This window comes from Anopheles aquasalis, chromosome 2, assembly GCF_943734665.1.
Source record: "Anopheles aquasalis chromosome 2, idAnoAquaMG_Q_19, whole genome shotgun sequence".
Taxonomy (NCBI): domain Eukaryota; kingdom Metazoa; phylum Arthropoda; class Insecta; order Diptera; family Culicidae; genus Anopheles; species Anopheles aquasalis.
In genome coordinates, this window is record NC_064877.1 from 58362152 (window position 1) to 58380646 (window position 18495).

General features: G+C 47.9%; 1 protein-coding gene across 2 annotated transcripts in view; it reads left to right on the forward strand.

The window, feature by feature from the left end:
- The window catches only part of LOC126571783 (serine-rich adhesin for platelets-like), a 66466-nt gene that overhangs the window by 13861 nt on the left and 34110 nt on the right, over positions 1–18495 (forward strand). For both annotated transcript variants that reach the window (XM_050230584.1, XM_050230583.1), the window contains exons 3-4: positions 4143–7555; positions 16356–16504. In XM_050230584.1, coding sequence (XP_050086541.1) covers positions 4406–7555; positions 16356–16504 — 3299 coding nt within the window. In that variant the 5' untranslated portion in view covers positions 4143–4405. The remainder of the gene's footprint in view (positions 1–4142; positions 7556–16355; positions 16505–18495) is intronic.

Below are 18495 nucleotides of genomic sequence, written 5' to 3' on the forward strand. Positions count from 1 at the left end.
TGTGTGTTTTTGTGTGCTACTATTTACTACATGCATACCACACATACACATTCACATGAAACAACAGAAATAGCCAAACACCGCCAATGGAGGGTCGCAGGACGAAATGGCAGCTTTATGGATGGTTCAATAGAAGCTTAAATTAATTGCGATAGCACAGGCCATAAAATTGCAATAAAAAGCCCGGTGGCTAAGGTAAGATAAAAATTTATCTCTGCTGCAGACCGGACGAGGGGAGGTGGCCGGAGTGGTCTACTACTCGCGCCGTGGTGGGGTACTGGTGCGGATCCGTACCATAAAGTATGTTTGGCCCCGATGCCAGCCAGGTTTTCACTTGTGGTAGGTACGCTACCGTGGAGGTCAGTTGCCCTGGGCTACACACAGAACAGCATAAACGTCACGTGTGGTGGGCAGACACCCACGAGACTCCAGCCTCGGAGCTATTAACCGCTGCTAGACTTTATGAAGTCACAGCCCGTGGGAGGAACATGGCTTTTGTGTTGAAAACATTTAACTCGGAGGCGAACAGCGAACTTTCAACAATACTTCTTTGATTTCAATCTGTGATGTTACCAGATTAATTAAAAAGATTGTTTAAACAAAATGTAAACACGGTCAAAGGTTAGGTGATAGTTTAATGAACTGTGCAATTGATTATTATTTACTGCTATTCTCGAAACAAATGAAAACGATATTGGAAAAAGCCCAAATATCGCGTTGGCAAAACACCTATCGTTATTTTAAGTTGTTTTTCAAATGTTGAAATGTTTTTGAAAAGATCTAAAACATCACTATTGGCGCCTATATGTTGACCATAATTTCTTTCGGTTTGTGATTGTTAATAAAATTGTGCAAATTGTGCAATTTAAAACAACTCTAAAATGCAAGTACACGCCGTTTACAACCGTATTCTTCTTTCTGTAATTGTGATAATGTATTAAAAAAAAACTTTCCAACCGCCATGCCATGAAACGTAACACCAACTAGCGCTCCTCAACAGCTCAGGCTGTTGTTATTGGAAGTAGAAAAACAAATATTTACGACAGCGCAGCGCACCCGCTCGCAGCCTTATCATCTCGGAACAAATATGCCACGCTGACGGCGAAAAACAATGTTTGACGTAAAAATGCCGCCCGGAAAACGGATCCCACAAAAACGATCAAATTTTATGCCCCGTTGTTGATTCCTTCCGTGCGGCAACGTTGCAAACAGGCATGCCCACGTGTGTGCTGCTGTTGTTGATAAGCTGACAAGTCCGCAAAAACTCTCCTCGGTCTTTTTGTCCCAACCGCCTAACCGTTACGGTTTGGTGTCGGGTGGAATCCGGCAAAATTTAATTTTCCACAAATTTCAGGCGCCTCCATCAGCTACACGTGTTGTATGTGGCAATCGTTCGCCGAGCTAGCCCGAGACCCCTTTTGCGCAAACAGCGTGTGCACTGTGTGTTCCGTTAGCTCAAACTGGTATCGGGTATGTGTCTTAAGCATGATCATTTATTGAATGAACAACGCAAACGCCACAACGATGCAATTAACGCTACAAACACTGGGCGCCTCCATCGAAGACGCCAAACAACGACTGCTCATCCACTGCTGTTGTTGTTGCTGCCTTCCCCGGATTGCCCGGCAGCTATGGATTAGTTATTTGTGGCACTGGCCCGGTCCTTGCAAGAAGTGCAAGAAGCACCAAGACGATCCGACGGCTCGATTTTTGCTAGTGGCCAATTGCGCCGGCCCAGCAGCTTGCAACCGTAGTGTCTTGTGTCGTGGTGCGAGCGTGCGAAAACCTGGAACCCGTACCTCTGGTGCACAAACTGTGGCACTGTTCATCTTATAGCCTTGTGTAAGTAAATAGGCGGACATGTTTGCTCTTCTGCTGCGATGGCAGGACGACGATGCTTGCGTAAATATCTTTTCGGAGGGACCGGAGAGGCCGGTTGTCGTTTCGTAGCGTCGTGCTGGTGGCGCACCATTTGCATCTTCACCGAGGCACGGAGCCATTGGTGGTGGCCGGGACAGCCGGGAACCGAAACGGATACGCTATTCGGGTACAGAAAGCAAATTTATTCGTTCGCTTCACAAACACTGCCAAAGCTGCCGGAGCGAGCATCCGGAGGATCTGTAGCGCTGTGCACACGCAGCTGCAGGATTAACCCAGTGAGCGAGTGAGCCTACCGTAGGCGGTTGCACGGAAAGTAGTTCCATCAAATTCGGAGCAAAATGAAATCCGAAACTTCTTTCCAGCTCAGTGAGGTGCATGTTGCCTGGCGGGAAAAAGGGAGTGGAACCTTCAATTGCTGCATCGGAGAAATGATATAGCGGGGAATAGATAGAAAGAGAGAGCGAGAGCCAGCCGAGGCAAAGAATGTCTTCCTTGTGCTTGTCAAAAATGAGAGATGGTTTAGCCGTTCGTAACTTTGCCAAGGCGATGCTGAATCGCACACAAAACACATGGACTGGTGTAGGTTTTGCATAATTTTATTACGATGCTGCTCTGCCAAACAATGCGTCACAATTTACGGGCAATCCGATTCGCCCACCCCATCTGCCTTGCCCGGAAGAGTGTCACTCACGGTTAGGGTGTTTGATTAGAATTAAGCTTCGTTTCATTAAAGCATTGTTTTTCTTATGACAGAATCAGCTTCCAAGGATTGCAAGTAATCAAATCTTCAAGCTGAGTCACCTTCGTTCACCGAAAACTCATCCCAAACGAAAAGTGTAATGTCAAACTGAGTTTGTATTTCGTGTGAACGGGTTGAAAATTTTGCATTTTTAAACCAGTTTGCACAGAGATCCGATCTTTCTTTTTAATTACTTTTGCGAGTGAAATTGATTGAATAAACCACAAAAGGAACACACATTGCGGGGGCAATACTTTCAATCATGAGTTATCTGTGATCAAAGTATACGCAAGCAGACTATACTCAAAACTTCATTGATAAACATAAATAAACATAGCATAAAATGTTTAGTATCTGATGAGAAGGATAGCGCTTCGTTTTCTATCTGTCTATTTAAATTGACAGATAAAAAATCAGTTGCATTGTATCAATAAATGTATATCAAAATTTGTAATTGTATACAGGGTGCGCCATCAGTGTGTTACCTATTTTAAAGTTCAATTACTCCGTCATTTTCCAACGGATTTGGACAAATAGGCCAGTTTCTGAAACTTCAGTCTATGCCATTTTAGTAATGAATCACTTAACGTTAAAAGAGCGGACTGAAATTGTCACACTTTACATTGAAAATACTCGGTCAATAGTGGAAACTGCGAACGTGCAATGGAGTAGCCTTCTCGTTCGCCGAGTTTGACGGCACCGAACTTTTTTCTATGGGTCTATTTGAAAAATAAGGTTTATGCCAACAAACCGAAGGCTATGAAACAACTTAAAGCAAATATAAGAGCTGAAATTGCCAAAGTAACTCCTGAAATGTTGTTAAATACACTCCAAAATGCCTGAAAAAGGGCCGCTTTTTGTACGTCGAAAGACGGCGGTAATTTGATCAATATCACATTTTGAATATGGCACAATAAATGACATAGAGTAAGATAAATCAAACTTGTTCATTTTCCAAAATCGTCTGAAAAATGACAGAGTTCTTAAATTTAAAAGAAGGGAACCTGCCGCACCCTGTATAAACTCATGCCGGGAAGCGGCACCCTGTATAAACATAGCTGAAGTTTAGTACCTGTTGAGAAGGATAGCGCTTCACTTTCTATTTCTCTAATTCATTTAAAAGATAGAAATTGGGTAGAATTGTATCAAAAATTGTAATTGTATATTTAAACAAGATCAACTGACTCATTACAAATGTGCTTAAAGTTATGGGGAAGCATAAAACTATGTTTTATAGCTTAAAATGTGCTAACAACTTATGTTATCATAACAGATAAAATTTCAAAACTTTATGTTTTGTTATTATCTAGCATCTAGTTTATAAGTTTAAAATATTTATCTTTCATATTAGTAGAGTGTAGCAATAACTAACTTCCTTTGAATATATTTTTTTCAAATACTTTTTCATAGACCTCAATTTCCTTAATAAAAATTATCTGTTTTCTAACCATTACAAATGTATTTCTATTACTGATACTCATCGCCCTAATTAATTCCTTTGCTTATTTGCTATCTTCAACAGAAACACCGGCCCCGAGAGGTGTATCCCGGACCTAGGATTCAAATGAATCGATTTGCACCTGGAAGACACTGATCCGCCGTCTCAGTTCTACGCTTCCCGCAACCTATCGATCGATCACGAGACAAACGAAGTCAACTACGGAACCAGAACCCAAACCAACCGTCAACGCCAATCAACCACCACCGACAGTCGGAAACAGGAAACACAGTTTAACCTAACCACACCCGGGAGTCTCGCGGACCAGCGTGCAGACTCGCACCAGAATGAGCAGCCATCGGTTTGCGTTGGCGCTCGGTGTGGCGCTCCTCGTGGCGCTGCTAGTTAGCGGTACCGTGGCGGCGCCTCAAACGCCCTCAGCGACCAGTCCCGACAACCAGACAACCAGAGAAGGGGGAGAAGGAGAAGGAGTACCGGAGCAGGACGCTGTTGAAGCATTGTTGTTGACGACTGTCGTTCCCTCTTCCGGACTACCGGTGACGACGAAGGCGCCGTCAGAATCCGCTGCTGACGTGGTGGATGGTGATGGCGTGTCATCGTCATCACCGCAACCTTCCATCGAAAACAGCCAACCACCAGATGTGTCATCATCGCCATCTGCACCACCATCATCGTCATCATCATCATCATCATCACCGCCACCAGAAGACGTGTCATCCACGGTGTCTACGGGAGTACCTTCCGCTTCGCTGACACCGCCACTAATCGTCCAAGCGCCGCTAATGGCGTCAAGAACAATTGTCTCTAGTGGCCAAACACCCGCCACCACCCACAGTGGCACCTCGCACCTTCCACCGACCGCCCCAGACACGCCGACGGAAGCGTCGGTTACGGCTCAAGAGGCCACCAACCCGGCGTCCCCAGCCAAGGAAGAGTCAACGGAGGTGCCAAGTGCCGAACCGGATACCGTGACTGCTGGTGCAGTAGAAGCATCAACAGCAACTGCCTCTCCTGTTGCCGCCGCTGCTGCTGCTGCTACTACCGTCGGATCGCCCGCTGCACCCTCCGCAGACGTTGACTCCGGAGCGGAAGATAAGAAGCCGGCTGACCTGGAACCGGAGAGTGAAACGCCGGTCTTTAGCTTCGGCATACGGCTGTTCACGGTGGAGGTCGTCACCGGGACGGAGCGCGCGAGTGACGAGCAAATCGAGCCAACCAACGGAACTCAGGCGGAAAACTTAACTCACGAAGGTGTCGGCGGGCCCCCGACCGGCGAGCACTCCGCCGAGAGCACTCCACTGGCGAGGAATGCGGACGACACGGCGGACACTGCAAGCCAACAGCCTACACCAGCGTCAAGTGTCGCCAACACCGGCGATGGCACCGGCAGTCAACAGTCAAGCGGGGCCACAATCAACACGGAGGTAGCGGCAGAAGTGGATCCAGTTTCCCAGGAACCGAATCCACTGCAACAGCAGCAAGAGGATGATGATGGTCACTCCGGGGATGCATTTTCGAACGAAATTCACGTGGAACGCAATCTAAAGAACGGTCTGTACCGGATCAAGATAGCGGAAATCACGACCGACGAGTTTGACAATGGGTTGCGCGAGAACGACAACGAAAACATGCTGCTGACGGACTCGATGGGCGGCCGGATGCACCTCGCTGCTCAACCGCCACCCCTACACAAGTCCATCTATCCAAGCAAGATCAATATCGATGATTTTTATCCCTCGAAGATGGAGGATTTTAAGGGCCAAGAACAGCAGCAGCAGCAGCAGCAAGAGCCAGGACTGGATAACAGTCTGCAGGAGAGTGAAGCCGAGAAGCTGCAGCGCGAAAAGGAGATACTGCGCAACGATGACAGCGAGAAGCTGTTCGAATCGACCATCATGAAACCCTCCGACATCCTACCGATACTGACGGTGACCGAGCTGGACGTGAGGGCGTTGGGCGATGGAATGAACAAACCGTCCAACGTTGGCACCGTGACAAGCGCCAGCGCCAGTAGCGCCATCAGTAGCAGCAGCCCAGTGAGCGGAGCCACCAATACGACCAGCCCGGGAGATGGTAGTGACATCTCGACGACCAAGATTGAGATCGAACTCATCGACGATACGTCGGAAACGTCGGCTAGTGATGAGCGCGGAACGAGCAGTAGCAGCAGCAGCAGCAGCAGCAGCAGCCAGCCAACGATCGATAACATCACGGAGAAGCTCGAGGAGAACGATGAGGTTATTAGCCGGATCGAGGAGAACTTCAAGGGTTTCCGACCGTTCGAGGGTACGGTCGCTGGGGACGATGCGGATGATGCAGAGTACCGGGATGGCCTGGCGGGTGCCGTGATGCCGAGTGACGGAGAAGCGGCGAGTAAGGATGACGAGGTGATCACGATTGCCATCTCGTCGGTGACGTTCTCGTCCTCGCAGCAAGACCTCACGCAAACCCAGACCCAAACACCTGGTGTAACTTCCACGCCTTCCGCTGGCCAGAACGAGGAAGATGCGATGATGGGCATCCCGGTCAGTGGTAGTGATATCGTGAAGAACGGTTACGGTGGTTCCAGTCTGTTCATTCCGAGGCGCGTCAAGAAGAACGATCCTTCGACCGCGAGCAAACTGGCTCAGCTGGCCAGCAGCCAAACGCAGGCACCACTGAAGAAGATTGATTTTGCGGCCACCAAATTCAACACGGACAACACCGGTGGACCGGTGGGCAGTGGGCACGATATGGCCGGGCCCGGTGGCAAGAAGGATAAGCCCGAGTTCTCCACGACCAAGTTCTACAACAGCAAGGAACTGTACAGTGAGTTGCATCATCAGCCTGTGCCAGCCAGTCCACTGAATCGTACCGGGTTCGGTGTCGGAAAATCGGGCACCAAACCAAACGCTGCCATCCTGTCGGAGAAGGACATTATCAGTGCCAAGTCAGCACAGTCGATGGGTGGTGCCGCGTCGCGAAAACTATCGAAGCAGCTGCCCTCTGGTGGTGGTGGTGGTGGTGGTAGCGAGCTGAAGCAGCACACCCTGAAGACCAACTTTGTGCTGAACGAGGAACCGGAACCGGTGGTGCTGGTGGCACCGAAACCAAGCTTCAACTCCGTCTCGTCCGGTTCGGAGCAGGATCAGCAGCGCAAGATAAAGTCCCTCGGATCGGCCGCATCGGCGATCATTGCGGCCACGGCCAAGCTCGCGAAACCAAACCGACCATCGCCATTGACGACGACCACGACGACGACGACGACGACCACGACGTCCGCGTCGACGACTGCTGGTGGCCAACCGGTAGCGACCACCAGCAACGGACTGCAGGCGGTGCAGATAGGCGAGCACTTAATTACACGCCCAACCGGTGCGCCACTGTCTCGGTTGCACGAGAAAATTAATACGCTGGACTGTGAAATCCAAACCGTTGCGCCCGACTCGAGCGTCTGGCGTGGTAACGAGACGCACGAGCTAGAGCTGCCCGTCATGGTGAGTACATTCTACACAGAGAGGAGAGAGAGAGTGAGAGAGAGAGGGAGGCTCGTGGCTAGTTTTTGGGTGTTTGCTGGTGACGAGGCCAGATGACTCTAATTATAAGTGAAAAGTTACTCCCTGTTGGTCGGTCGCCTTCATTCCGTACGCTCCACGGTGTACGGTGATGTCTCTTGGGTTCCACTGGGTCAACTACTGCTACAGCTGGTTACTGGGTGCGATGTTTAGGCGCGCGTCCACGCCAGCGCCTTTTGATGCTTGAAGTTGATGGCTTTAATCAACGTCACGGAGTGTTGCTCGGGAATTTGGCGCAACCGGGACGCGACCGTGTCGTAGCCTATATTTTATGCAAAGTAATCGGTTGCCCGGTAAATGTAGATTGAAGTAATCGTGTTACGGTAGTAGTGGACAAACGAAATTCATCAGAAGCAGGCTGAGCAGAAGAGGGATGTAAGAGAGGGTTAGAGTCAATAGACTGAAGAATCCGTACGGTGCTTTGCGCTTTGTGCAACGGTTTTGTCTGCTAGAATGTGATTAAATAACTTCTCGTAGTGCTTATACACCTGAACCCCTTTTAAAAGTATCTTGAAACGACTTTAGATCCGTGAACAGGCCGTTAGCCATGTTCTTGAAATAAATTCGATCTGATTGCTCGGAGTGCTTGAAATAATCATCTAATCATCATGTAAACGTAACTATAACTTTCTGTATTCATTGAAGGAGCTACAATACTTTAATTAACGTGCAATATTGCCTTTGATCCATGAGAGCTCGAGTTTTAATCTGCGCAATTCAAGGTACACTTTTTGTCGACAGAATTTATTATTTTGAAGTATTGTACCTTTCGTTGTGTGATACACTTTCTAATATCCATCTCGTGTGCTATAAAGTGTTGAGAACGAATACTTACAACGAATATGATCATCTCATCAATTTATGGGAAATATAAGGGTTTCCCATGAATAATGAATACGAATGCAACGTTCGCAGTGATCTACATTCTGTGAAATCATTAGGAGCACAAGTATGGCTCAATAGCATGCTCTGCTCGTCGTAATACAAACTTATTGGAAATTGGTATCCATTGGCATTCAACTATATCAAGAATCATGGTTATTAAGGACCACCTCCTTTAGGAAACATTACCCATATTCAGTGTTCCATTCCCACAACTGAAACCATCTACGTATGGCATCATTGAAAGCTATACTTGCAGGCATTCATTGAATCCTAAGGATCGTACAAACTGTTCAATCAGCGCTCGTACCCTAATGATGGTTGTGCCTTTCTTGGTAGTCATCAACGCTTGGACCAAGCAAAAGATGAACTCCGACAACACATTGGCAAAGATTAGAAATCGACAATCACACATACGATTCCAACATATAACCTGCATTCCTCAATACGTCCTGTGAAATTAAATGAACTTTGAACGAGCATAAAATCCCATTTGCGCATGAGACGTACTTGTCGATCCTTCGAAGCAACGGTCAATCACTCCATCATCTCTCGCTCCCTCAGTAACGGTGGGAATGGAATAGTTCCAAATCCTTTTTCCACAGACTAACATCGGAATACCAGAACCACTCGCAACCGGTCTGAATCCGCAATTTTTGAATAAGCTTCCCGGTGCTTCATTACGGTCCAGCATGGATGGACGGTCCGTGTTTGGTCACACATTCAAATGGACTACGGTCCATCCAGCGCCGATACTTCATTCCGTTCCAAGCGAAAGCTAAAGCAAAGGAGTGGTGAAACTGATGTGCCTCCTCGGAAACACCTCGGCATAAGCACCAAGAGCTAATTGAATTAATTTTCGAAATCCTGAACAAATATAGCGCCTCTAGCCTGATAGGGGTCCCGCTGAGTGGCTAGGATTCACTTTTATGGACATTTTTTTCATCTCCCCTATAGCTCTCACAGCACCGCAATGGCCGCACCACTGTCTGCGTGCATGCGCGTGTGTGTTTTTAAACCCTTTGAAGCTTTTTCCGGAAACCCGAACCGTGTGCTGGATTATATGCTTTTATCAGGACTTTTATTTCGCTCTTTTTCCGACGTTCCCGTCTGCTTCTCTTTGCGGCCATTTTGTGTACCCCCACGGCCACGGCACAGTCTTGCCAATGGGTGTGGTTCGCCAATTTCCGAGCGTTTGTTGTTGGTGTTGAGGTACTGTAGCAATTTCAGGGGACGCCATTCGCTTATCCGCTTTATCCGCTTTATTGCTTCAATTCAAAATATGAAATAACACACGAATTTCACTCGTCTCTCGTCTTCCCATCGACGCTTCCATTGTTCCTTCCAGTTTTTGAGAGTGGATTGTCACACACCAGGCGTCGGTGGTGGGCCGTTAACGAATGACGAACTTGATAAGCAACCTGCAACTTGACTTGCTCTGCATTCCCGCTTTCGATTCCGTTTCGTATTCTCGTCGTGCAGCGCGCAAAGAACATTCGCTCGCGTTACAAACACACAAAGCCGGGACCCGAACAATGGGACGCTTAAGCAGACGGTGGTGCCGTTGCTGCTCTACCGGAAAAGGGCACACGGATGAATGACAACGAGACCGACTCCGGCTTATCCCACCTGACGTACACGTGCGCGAAGACAGAGCGAGGCAATGATGTACCATGATAAACCACCAGTTCCTTATCCAACGGTTCAGCAACGGTTGTCAACAGCAGCAGCAGCAACAGCAGCACCGGAATACACCATTTTGTGCTGTGCGTCCTCTCCACTTAGCTTGTCACTTCCTGTGAACTATGGGACGCAGAAAAGCGCGGTTGCGGTAAAAAAAAAGAGTTTTAGAGCATACATTTGACATTCGAAATGAATGTTCAATATTGTTCTAAGAAACACTAAGGAGCATAACACATCGTACACCGAATTCAGGCCCATCTACATTGCTAATCACTTGGTACACTGTGCATGCTTATACATTGCCATGATAGGTACGTCTGTTATCGACCTGAAGCATAAATGGAATGTCAAAGCTTATCTTTATTAAAATAGGGTTCTGGTTAACATAAGGAACCCTCAAACGAATCAATAATTTTTCAAAAGTCTCGCTAAGGATTAAGTATCATTTGTTTATACATAATCCTGCAGAACTTAATGAAAACCAAGATATTTGGGTAATCTTCTGGTTCCTCTTTTGTCATTTATGAACAGAAATATTAAAATAATTTTATAGCAACTGCCTGACATTTTTGTCAGACTTTTTATTGACAAATCTGTATTATTTTCGGTTCAGCTTGAAATATCCTGTGAACCTATTTTTGAAGGACCCTTTCTTGCTACTGTGTCCACAGTGCACGGTGGCAGAAGGAAATATTTTGCTATTCCTGTCGCCCTTCCTTCCCCTGGGGACCCGGAAATGTAGCTTGCATGCATACAGCGTACGGTGGCTTCCTGTGCTGCCGTGGTTGTGCGCTTGAGCAACCCAGCGGATAAACATTTCCGGTCCGAACCGAAGGCGACACTCCAGTGAGCGGGTTGGAGCCTGCGGGGGGGCGTGAAGTCAAGTAAATCACCTCAAAACACACATACACAGCAGCTGCAGCAGTACTGTCACTGTCAATGGAGACGATTGTTGTTCTTCTTTTTTCGATTTTCGGGCACCCGAGCGAACAGGCTGCTCACCGCCACATGATAAATGATTTCGCGTTAGATTGAGGTTAGGTCCGGTTGGCCGGGTGGAGCGCGTGGCTGGGTAATGGCGCTTACTCCGGCCCCGGGAACTCTGGTTTTGTGTGCTGCTGGCGGCATTGTTCTCGGCTTCGGCTCAAACAATGCCGTCAACAAAGTTTAAGAATAGAACGCACCATTCGAAAGGAAAAGACGAATGCTCGCTCTTATGAACGCAGAACAGAAACGTTCTACTTGCTCAACTCAAGCGCACAAAACCACTGTGTTCCTCTCCGTTCACTCGCTCCTTTCTTCCATCGTAATTCCCCTTCCCTCCGGTCACCAGAAACAGGAACAAATTCCGTCGTCAAAACCACCGCATCATTGCTTTTAATGCTGGGTGCTTGGTCGCTCGCTCGCTCGCTCGCTCGTTTGGCTCCATGAAAAGCAAAGAGTCGATGATCCGTGCAATTCAAAATTCAAAATTCCTCATCCACAATTTGAGGGATGGTGGAGCACGGTTTGCGGCTTCGAAGCACTTGAGGCAAACGCGAGGCACGCCAATGACTGGATACAATTCGCTTCTGCTTGGCCAACCATCCAACCAGCCAGCCAGCCAGCTAGGTCAACCATAACCACTTCAGTTTTACCGGGATTGGCCCCGGGGAACGGGAATTCAATTAATGCAACGGCACTGTTTTGCGCTACCTCCTTCGCTCCTTGGTCGCGAAACGCGCTGAAGACCGGCTTCTTATTAATCACTCCTTCATCCTTCGCTCGCTCGCTTCATAATGCGCCATTTTTATGCTCGATGCTGCAAGGCCGCCGAGGAGTACGAGAGCATCCATAATCTTGTACCGCTCGCTCCGAGACCTTATTGTTTCGCACCAATTCGCGCAAAACTAACGCGGCGTTACGCACCATTTACGCTACTCCGCGGCGGGCACTCTGCGGCGGAGTGTGACCAAAAATGTCTAGCTAATAAATTAATTAATACGTAAGCATCCGGTGGACCGTCCGTACCGAAGGGCACATCTCCGCGAAGTGCTCACCAGCAAGCAAGCAAGCAAGCAAGCAAGTGTTCTGTGGTTTCAGCAGCGAACGCGAGCTTCTCGAACGAGAAACGCACGTTTTATGACCGGTCGGGGGCCCCACGCCAATGTGTAATGTAAAGTTTTCCCCATATTTCATCCCACAATTTACGTTGCGTTGCGTTTGTCGACACCGTCGCCGACACCAGTGCTTACGACGGTCGGGATCGACCGGCCAAAAGGAAATGATGATGCTGCTGCTGCCGCTGCTCTCCAGAGCATAAATAATGGGAAGCGGTGGTGCGCACGGTATGTCGCTGGAATGCTAATTACATTCTGCAGTGCTTTCCATGTCGATGGCGATGGCACGATCGAGCGAAAGAGTGCTAAGATGGCCGCAAGCGCTTCGCACTAGCGTTCGAAAGGTTCGGTTCGCGTTCTGCAAGAGGAAACTGTTGCGCAATAGCGAGCTTCAGCGAGACACAAGTTTTTCAGGAGCAAAACCCGGCGATAGTGCTCTCAATCTTCGCATTTTTTCTCTTTTTTTACTCCCATGCTATTTGCTGTCTTTCAATTCCAATTTCCAATGGCTAATTGATACTTGGGGATGCTTTGAGTAACTGAAGCGATCCGAAAATGTCCACTCCACTCTAACAAACCAACCGTTACGATTCGTGCAATCGTCAAGGGTGCCACCAGCGATAGAGAGAGAGAGAGAGAGAGAGAAAGGATAATAAAATTTGAATATTTTCCACCCTTGAGATGCTTATCCTACCAGGACACCAGCGCAACCTGCGTCCTTATGCTCCTGGAAGCACGGTCTCTCTCTCTCCCTGCTGCTCGATCGATCGAATCCATTGGCAGTCCATCTTGTGGGCGGAAGTTGTAGCAGTAGTTTCTGCACAACTTTCTACTCCTGGCCGTCAGTCGAATGGAATTGGTATTTTTCTGTTTTTTTTTTTTGTTGAGTCCAGTTGCAAATGCAACCCCCTTTTCGTCCCTTAGTTCCGAGAGCCATCCGAAACTAACATTCCGTTCGCATCGAGTGCATCGCATCCAACGGCCCCATTCCAAACGACCTGAACAACTTTTTCAATTCCATTCCGCTCCACTGACAGCAACGGACGATGGGGCGATGGACTTGCGATGGTGCTTTGTGTGTGCTGGTTGGAATAAATTAAAGTGAACATAAGCTCTAGTTCTGCTGCCAGTTTCTTACCCCCTGGTTGGCAGTCGCTAGTCGCTTCTGCGATAGTTGGAGGCTCGTTGGGTGATAGGGCTGCACTTAGACCTTAGCTTGTTTACGAGCAGCGTTTGATCTGCGCCAGAAAACACCACGGAAGCTACTCTCGTACGCGACGCGACACGAAGAAACTTTTCTCCAAAGCTCTTTCATTCGGGATCTCCGCGAGAGAGTCTAAAGTCACTTCTTCCTCGATCGCCTCGTAGTGTCCCTTTTTTAGCCGTTGGGCCGTTGTTGGATGATTAATTTTAGTTTTCTCCCGCTCGCTTTTACGAGGATGTGCTTGATGTTGGTAATTATGACATTCTCTCCTTCGAATGGCCATGAAATCGCTGCTCCAGCAATGTGCGCCCTTTTGATTGACATTTTTCACAGATTTCGCAGTCCAGAGAGGGTTGGACTAATGCCGTAGAAAGGCATTGGGGGTCGGCAATGGTGCGCTTCAGTCCATTCATCATCATTGACTTAATGACAGCCATCCATGCTCCGCATCGAAACGGATTTATGAGCGTCACACTCATAAACGAACGAGCAATCTACGTTCGGGAATCCGGACCGATAAAAGGGATAGTCCTCTGGTACTTCAACAGTCGCGGCACAGCACACATACAGAAGAGACTCGTTTGCAGAATGAATCCCTCTCTCTTCTCCCTCTCTTATCTCCTGCTCACCGCACCTGGGTGTGGAAAGTTTACGCGAGTGATAATATTTCAATTTGTATGCAAATCTGTACTCCGTTAATTTATCGCTTCCAAATCCTCCAATTTATCCATTTCCAGCTTCAACCCGCTCCCCATCTCCCACCTTCGTTTTCAGCATATGCACCACTCCACCGGTCAACGACCGCTTATGTGCCCGGTGCGGACAAGAATTATGTTCCGCGCGCACCAATCGACACCGACGCCCGCCCCGGGCTGCTTAATGATATCGCATATGCATGAGCCAGGCGCACAATGCAGCCAACCTTCCTTTCGCAACGGAAAGGCCACGGTGGTGGACGCCGGCTGGTCCGGCTATCATTATTTATCACCCACGTGATACGTTAATGTATCCGGTGCTAACGCTTGCCCTCCACTCGGCGCCTTCCATCAGAAGCCATATTGCATCGAGCAACTGATTGCCATTCGGCTCTCGTTATGGTTCACTCCTGCTGCTGCTGTTGTTGTTGTTGTTGTCGTGGTCGTGGTTGTACAACATAACGAGTGTTGCAAACATGTTTTTGCATGATTTTCTTTTTATGATTCGTTACCTCCTGCGCACCGTCTGGTCGCATAAAAGAGCGCGCTGCTTTTTAATGAAAAATAAAAATGGCGGTATAAAAAATGACGTCACGTAGGGGATGCTACCTCGCCCCAGGATCCCACGATTCCGTTCGGTTTCGTGTTCGAATCCGGCGTCACCTTGAATCCATTAGCTCCCTCGATTCTCGGTGGTGGTAGCGGTGGTGCTGATGGATCCACCGAAAAGGTCCTTACCGTACGTGACAGCCATTCACCTTTCTTCGGGAGGGTTTCTATTTCACACGCATCCACGCGCCTCCAGCTTCCCCGTGGCATGATGATGGCTTAATAGCTTGCGAAGGTATCGGTGGCCCTTCTTGGAACGCGCAATCTGCGCACATCATCACTTCGACGGCCGCCCACCACCCGTTTTGTGGGTGAAAGGATTCGCTTTCAGCGCGCCTCACAAGTACAATTGATAATGCCGAATGGTGCTGAAGAGAGACAGGGACAGTCTGACATTCCTCCGGGCCATAACTCGTTCCCGATTGCCGTTATCTGCCTTTGTAGCATCTTCCACCGTTGAAAAGGGTAAGCTGTGCAGCGGAGAAGGGAAGGAATTTCGTACTGTTTTGGTGCCCAATCAAGCGGCACAATTGGTGCCGTCGCTTTCCGTTTCGCGAGATACCGATCAGATACTGATTTACGACCGATTGCTCTCGACCGAGCCCGGAGGCCGTCGGTGTGGGGTGGAAAATGGTTGTATCGGATGATGTTTACCAGCCGTCAATGTCAATCGTCGAATTCGGTTTTCGGAAGCACCGGTTTTCGGGTCCTTAGCTGTTGATAATGTGTAGCCTGTTGCCAGCGAGGCGGGACCAACTGGTTCATCGAACCAATGGAAAGAATTTGGAAAGAGTTACCGTTTGGTTTATGAAATTGTTTGGAACTGGAAATTCATTAGTTTGATTTCCACAATCAACGAGAAGAGTAGTGATCATGTTTTGTGTACAGCTTCACATTGTCAAGTATTTAATAAAAGACTCTTAGAAGCAATCAGGACCACAAAGCCTCTAAATGGTGCGTTTAGTAGTACAATAGCACATGAATATCTTCCTTTGCATTGTTTTCGAAATGCTTGTCACTAATCCCTACTGTTTTTCAAACAATAATTCAACAAAACTTATGTTATTAATCCCGAGGCAAACTATGCGATGCATGTTGATGGAACTTCTCCAGCTTTTACCTCTTTCGTTCCCCGTTGCATTGTGCAATTCACGGTCTACGACGACTTTCGTTCAAAATGGCAGAAGCAAAAATACCAACCACCACCACCTCCACCACACCGTAACGTATATAAATGCAAAACAATTTGTTTTCATATTTCGCGTTTCTCCTGAGTGGCCCCATTCTCCGTAGTGGCGTCATAGTTTCTCGGCGAGACTGAATCAAACCACCAGCGACAGCATCTAGTGCGGGATAGTGACGCTTCTCGTGGCACTATCAACCCGGGAGTTTGACATATTTCCGTAGATAAATTGCTTGCCTGTGACAGTAGACGCTTCACGATGGTGTTGCCGCGCGTTGAGACGCAAATAAGTCTTACTTTATTCTAGGCTAGCCTCTAACTGTCTGTCTCTCTCTCTCTCTCTCTCTTCTCTTCTGCAATTTCACAGACACCAGAAGACTGTTCGGCCGGTTCCAGCTGCACACCGACGACCATCTCGTGGGAGGGCACGGCCGACATCCAGTCCGGTGATGTACTCATAGTGGAAATTGACGACCAGCATTTGATCCCGTCCAACTACAACAAATCCTCCGAAGGGTAAGAGTTTGCCCTCCTAATCCCCTCCCCTCTGTACGTCCAATGTACCGCGTGATGTTGATGATTTGTGGCACTCGTGCGCGCGATTACTTGGCCCTTTTAGAAGCTTATTAATATCCGAGCTGCCCTTGTTGGTCATAAACTTAAGTCTTTTTCAAGTGCGAGGGAAGAGCGTCATTTGGCATTAATATCTACTCTTTACTCCCGTTATGCTGCTAGTGATCTTGTAGAGTGTCTAAGGATGCTTTCAAGGATTTCTCAATTCCAAAGCAATCGAGCAATAAAACTAAAAACTAGTATCATTACAGTTTCAGTCCTACATTTGGACAATTCTTGAGAGTTGGTAATTCAGAGAGCATATAAAATGTTTTGTTATTCAACTGTTTGAGTTGAACTTTGTGGGCGATTTTGTTATATTTTTTTGGGAAGATCGGAGTTCATACAAGGGCAGGTAAATATAATATTTTTAAAATGTTGCATTTTTTGTAACTTAAGACAGTTGGTCCAAAAGTCGAGTCCTTCGTTTATTGGAGATGTCCTTCTCCCATGTGAAGCTAGTTAATGGTATATATTAACGTTTTATAAAGTATTTGATTGAAGTACAAACATTAATAATCTTGTCTGGTTACAGCAACTGAAGTTTTTTGTTAGAAAAAAACCTAACATAATAATATAATAGTTGTAGCAAAGGAGTTTGAGATTCCCTGGAAGGTTATTTAGCGATTTTTAGGTTATTTAAAAAATATTATTACAAATCCCCTGAAAGTATGCAATTTTACCGGTTACCTGGCGCCTCCATCAACGGATTTTCGGCGACGGAGCTACATCATTTCGTATTTCCGGTGCGGCGACTAGTTTTGGAATCGCCTTTATCTCTCTGGCCACAAACATTGAAACTGTTTGGACAAGCTGTGCAGCTCAAACTTATGAGGCCCGCGGACTGGTTGATACTTTGAACTGTGGCAGACATTCTACTGCAAGAGAAGGAACTGTTCCTCAACCCAAAACGATGGAAATGCCTAACGCGCCGACTCCTAAACACTACGAAGGATCAGTTCAAGTTCAGAATTTACATCAAATTGGTATTAGTGTGCTATATAATCACCGCCACGTCAGCCATTCCCCGAGCCACGAATACAACATTAACGCACACGGTTGACTTATTGCCACCCGTACCGAAGCCATCGTCTCCGGAGCGCAACCATCATAATTCGAATCCCGGGCACTCGATCCCTGGCCGGCGATCCAGATTTGGCGGAACGGCTAGAGCCAGCGAGACAGTTCCACTGATTCTGCACATTATTTTGATTACATTATTAACTCCCGCACAGCGCGCCCGAATCCGCTGGAAGGTGTACGAACTCCGGTCTAACGCCATCCTGGACATCCGATTTGCGGAAGTTGCTCTGGCCACGGGGATTCTGCCACGCAATCATGTTTCTTCCATGTGCCGTGAACCGGACGCGTCAAAGGCTCGTTGTTCGCCGGGATAAGATTTGCAGACTTCAGCAGGGTCGAAAAAAGGAAGAAGAAGAACGCTTCCTCGACCACCCCGAAAAAAAATGGCGACGAGGAAGTGAATGTCACACCCCGGGGGCCAGTCGGGGGTGGCGTAATCACTTTTCACAGCAGCCAGCACGTGATGAATGTTGCTCCAAACCGGTTCCACGTGCGCTTGTGTTGATGATGCGCCGGCCACAGTGGCCTTCGGAGCTTGCTCATTTTCCCACGATGGCCAGATTTTTTTTTTGTGGATTCGTTTTTCATGCGATAGTCGAACGAGATTAAGGCGAGATGCCTCTGGCCTTCAACTGAACTTGCGACTCCCAACCAGTCCGGTTCCGCTCATTTTCACAAGCCAGCCATTCCAGTTCCAGTGGGGAGAAAAAAGGGTGTCCGGGATTTTGCGCGCTCCATTTTCCATTACACCCGGCACCCCGCAATAAATCATCATCTTTCCACCGACCATTTCCGGCTCCTGGACGTAAGAG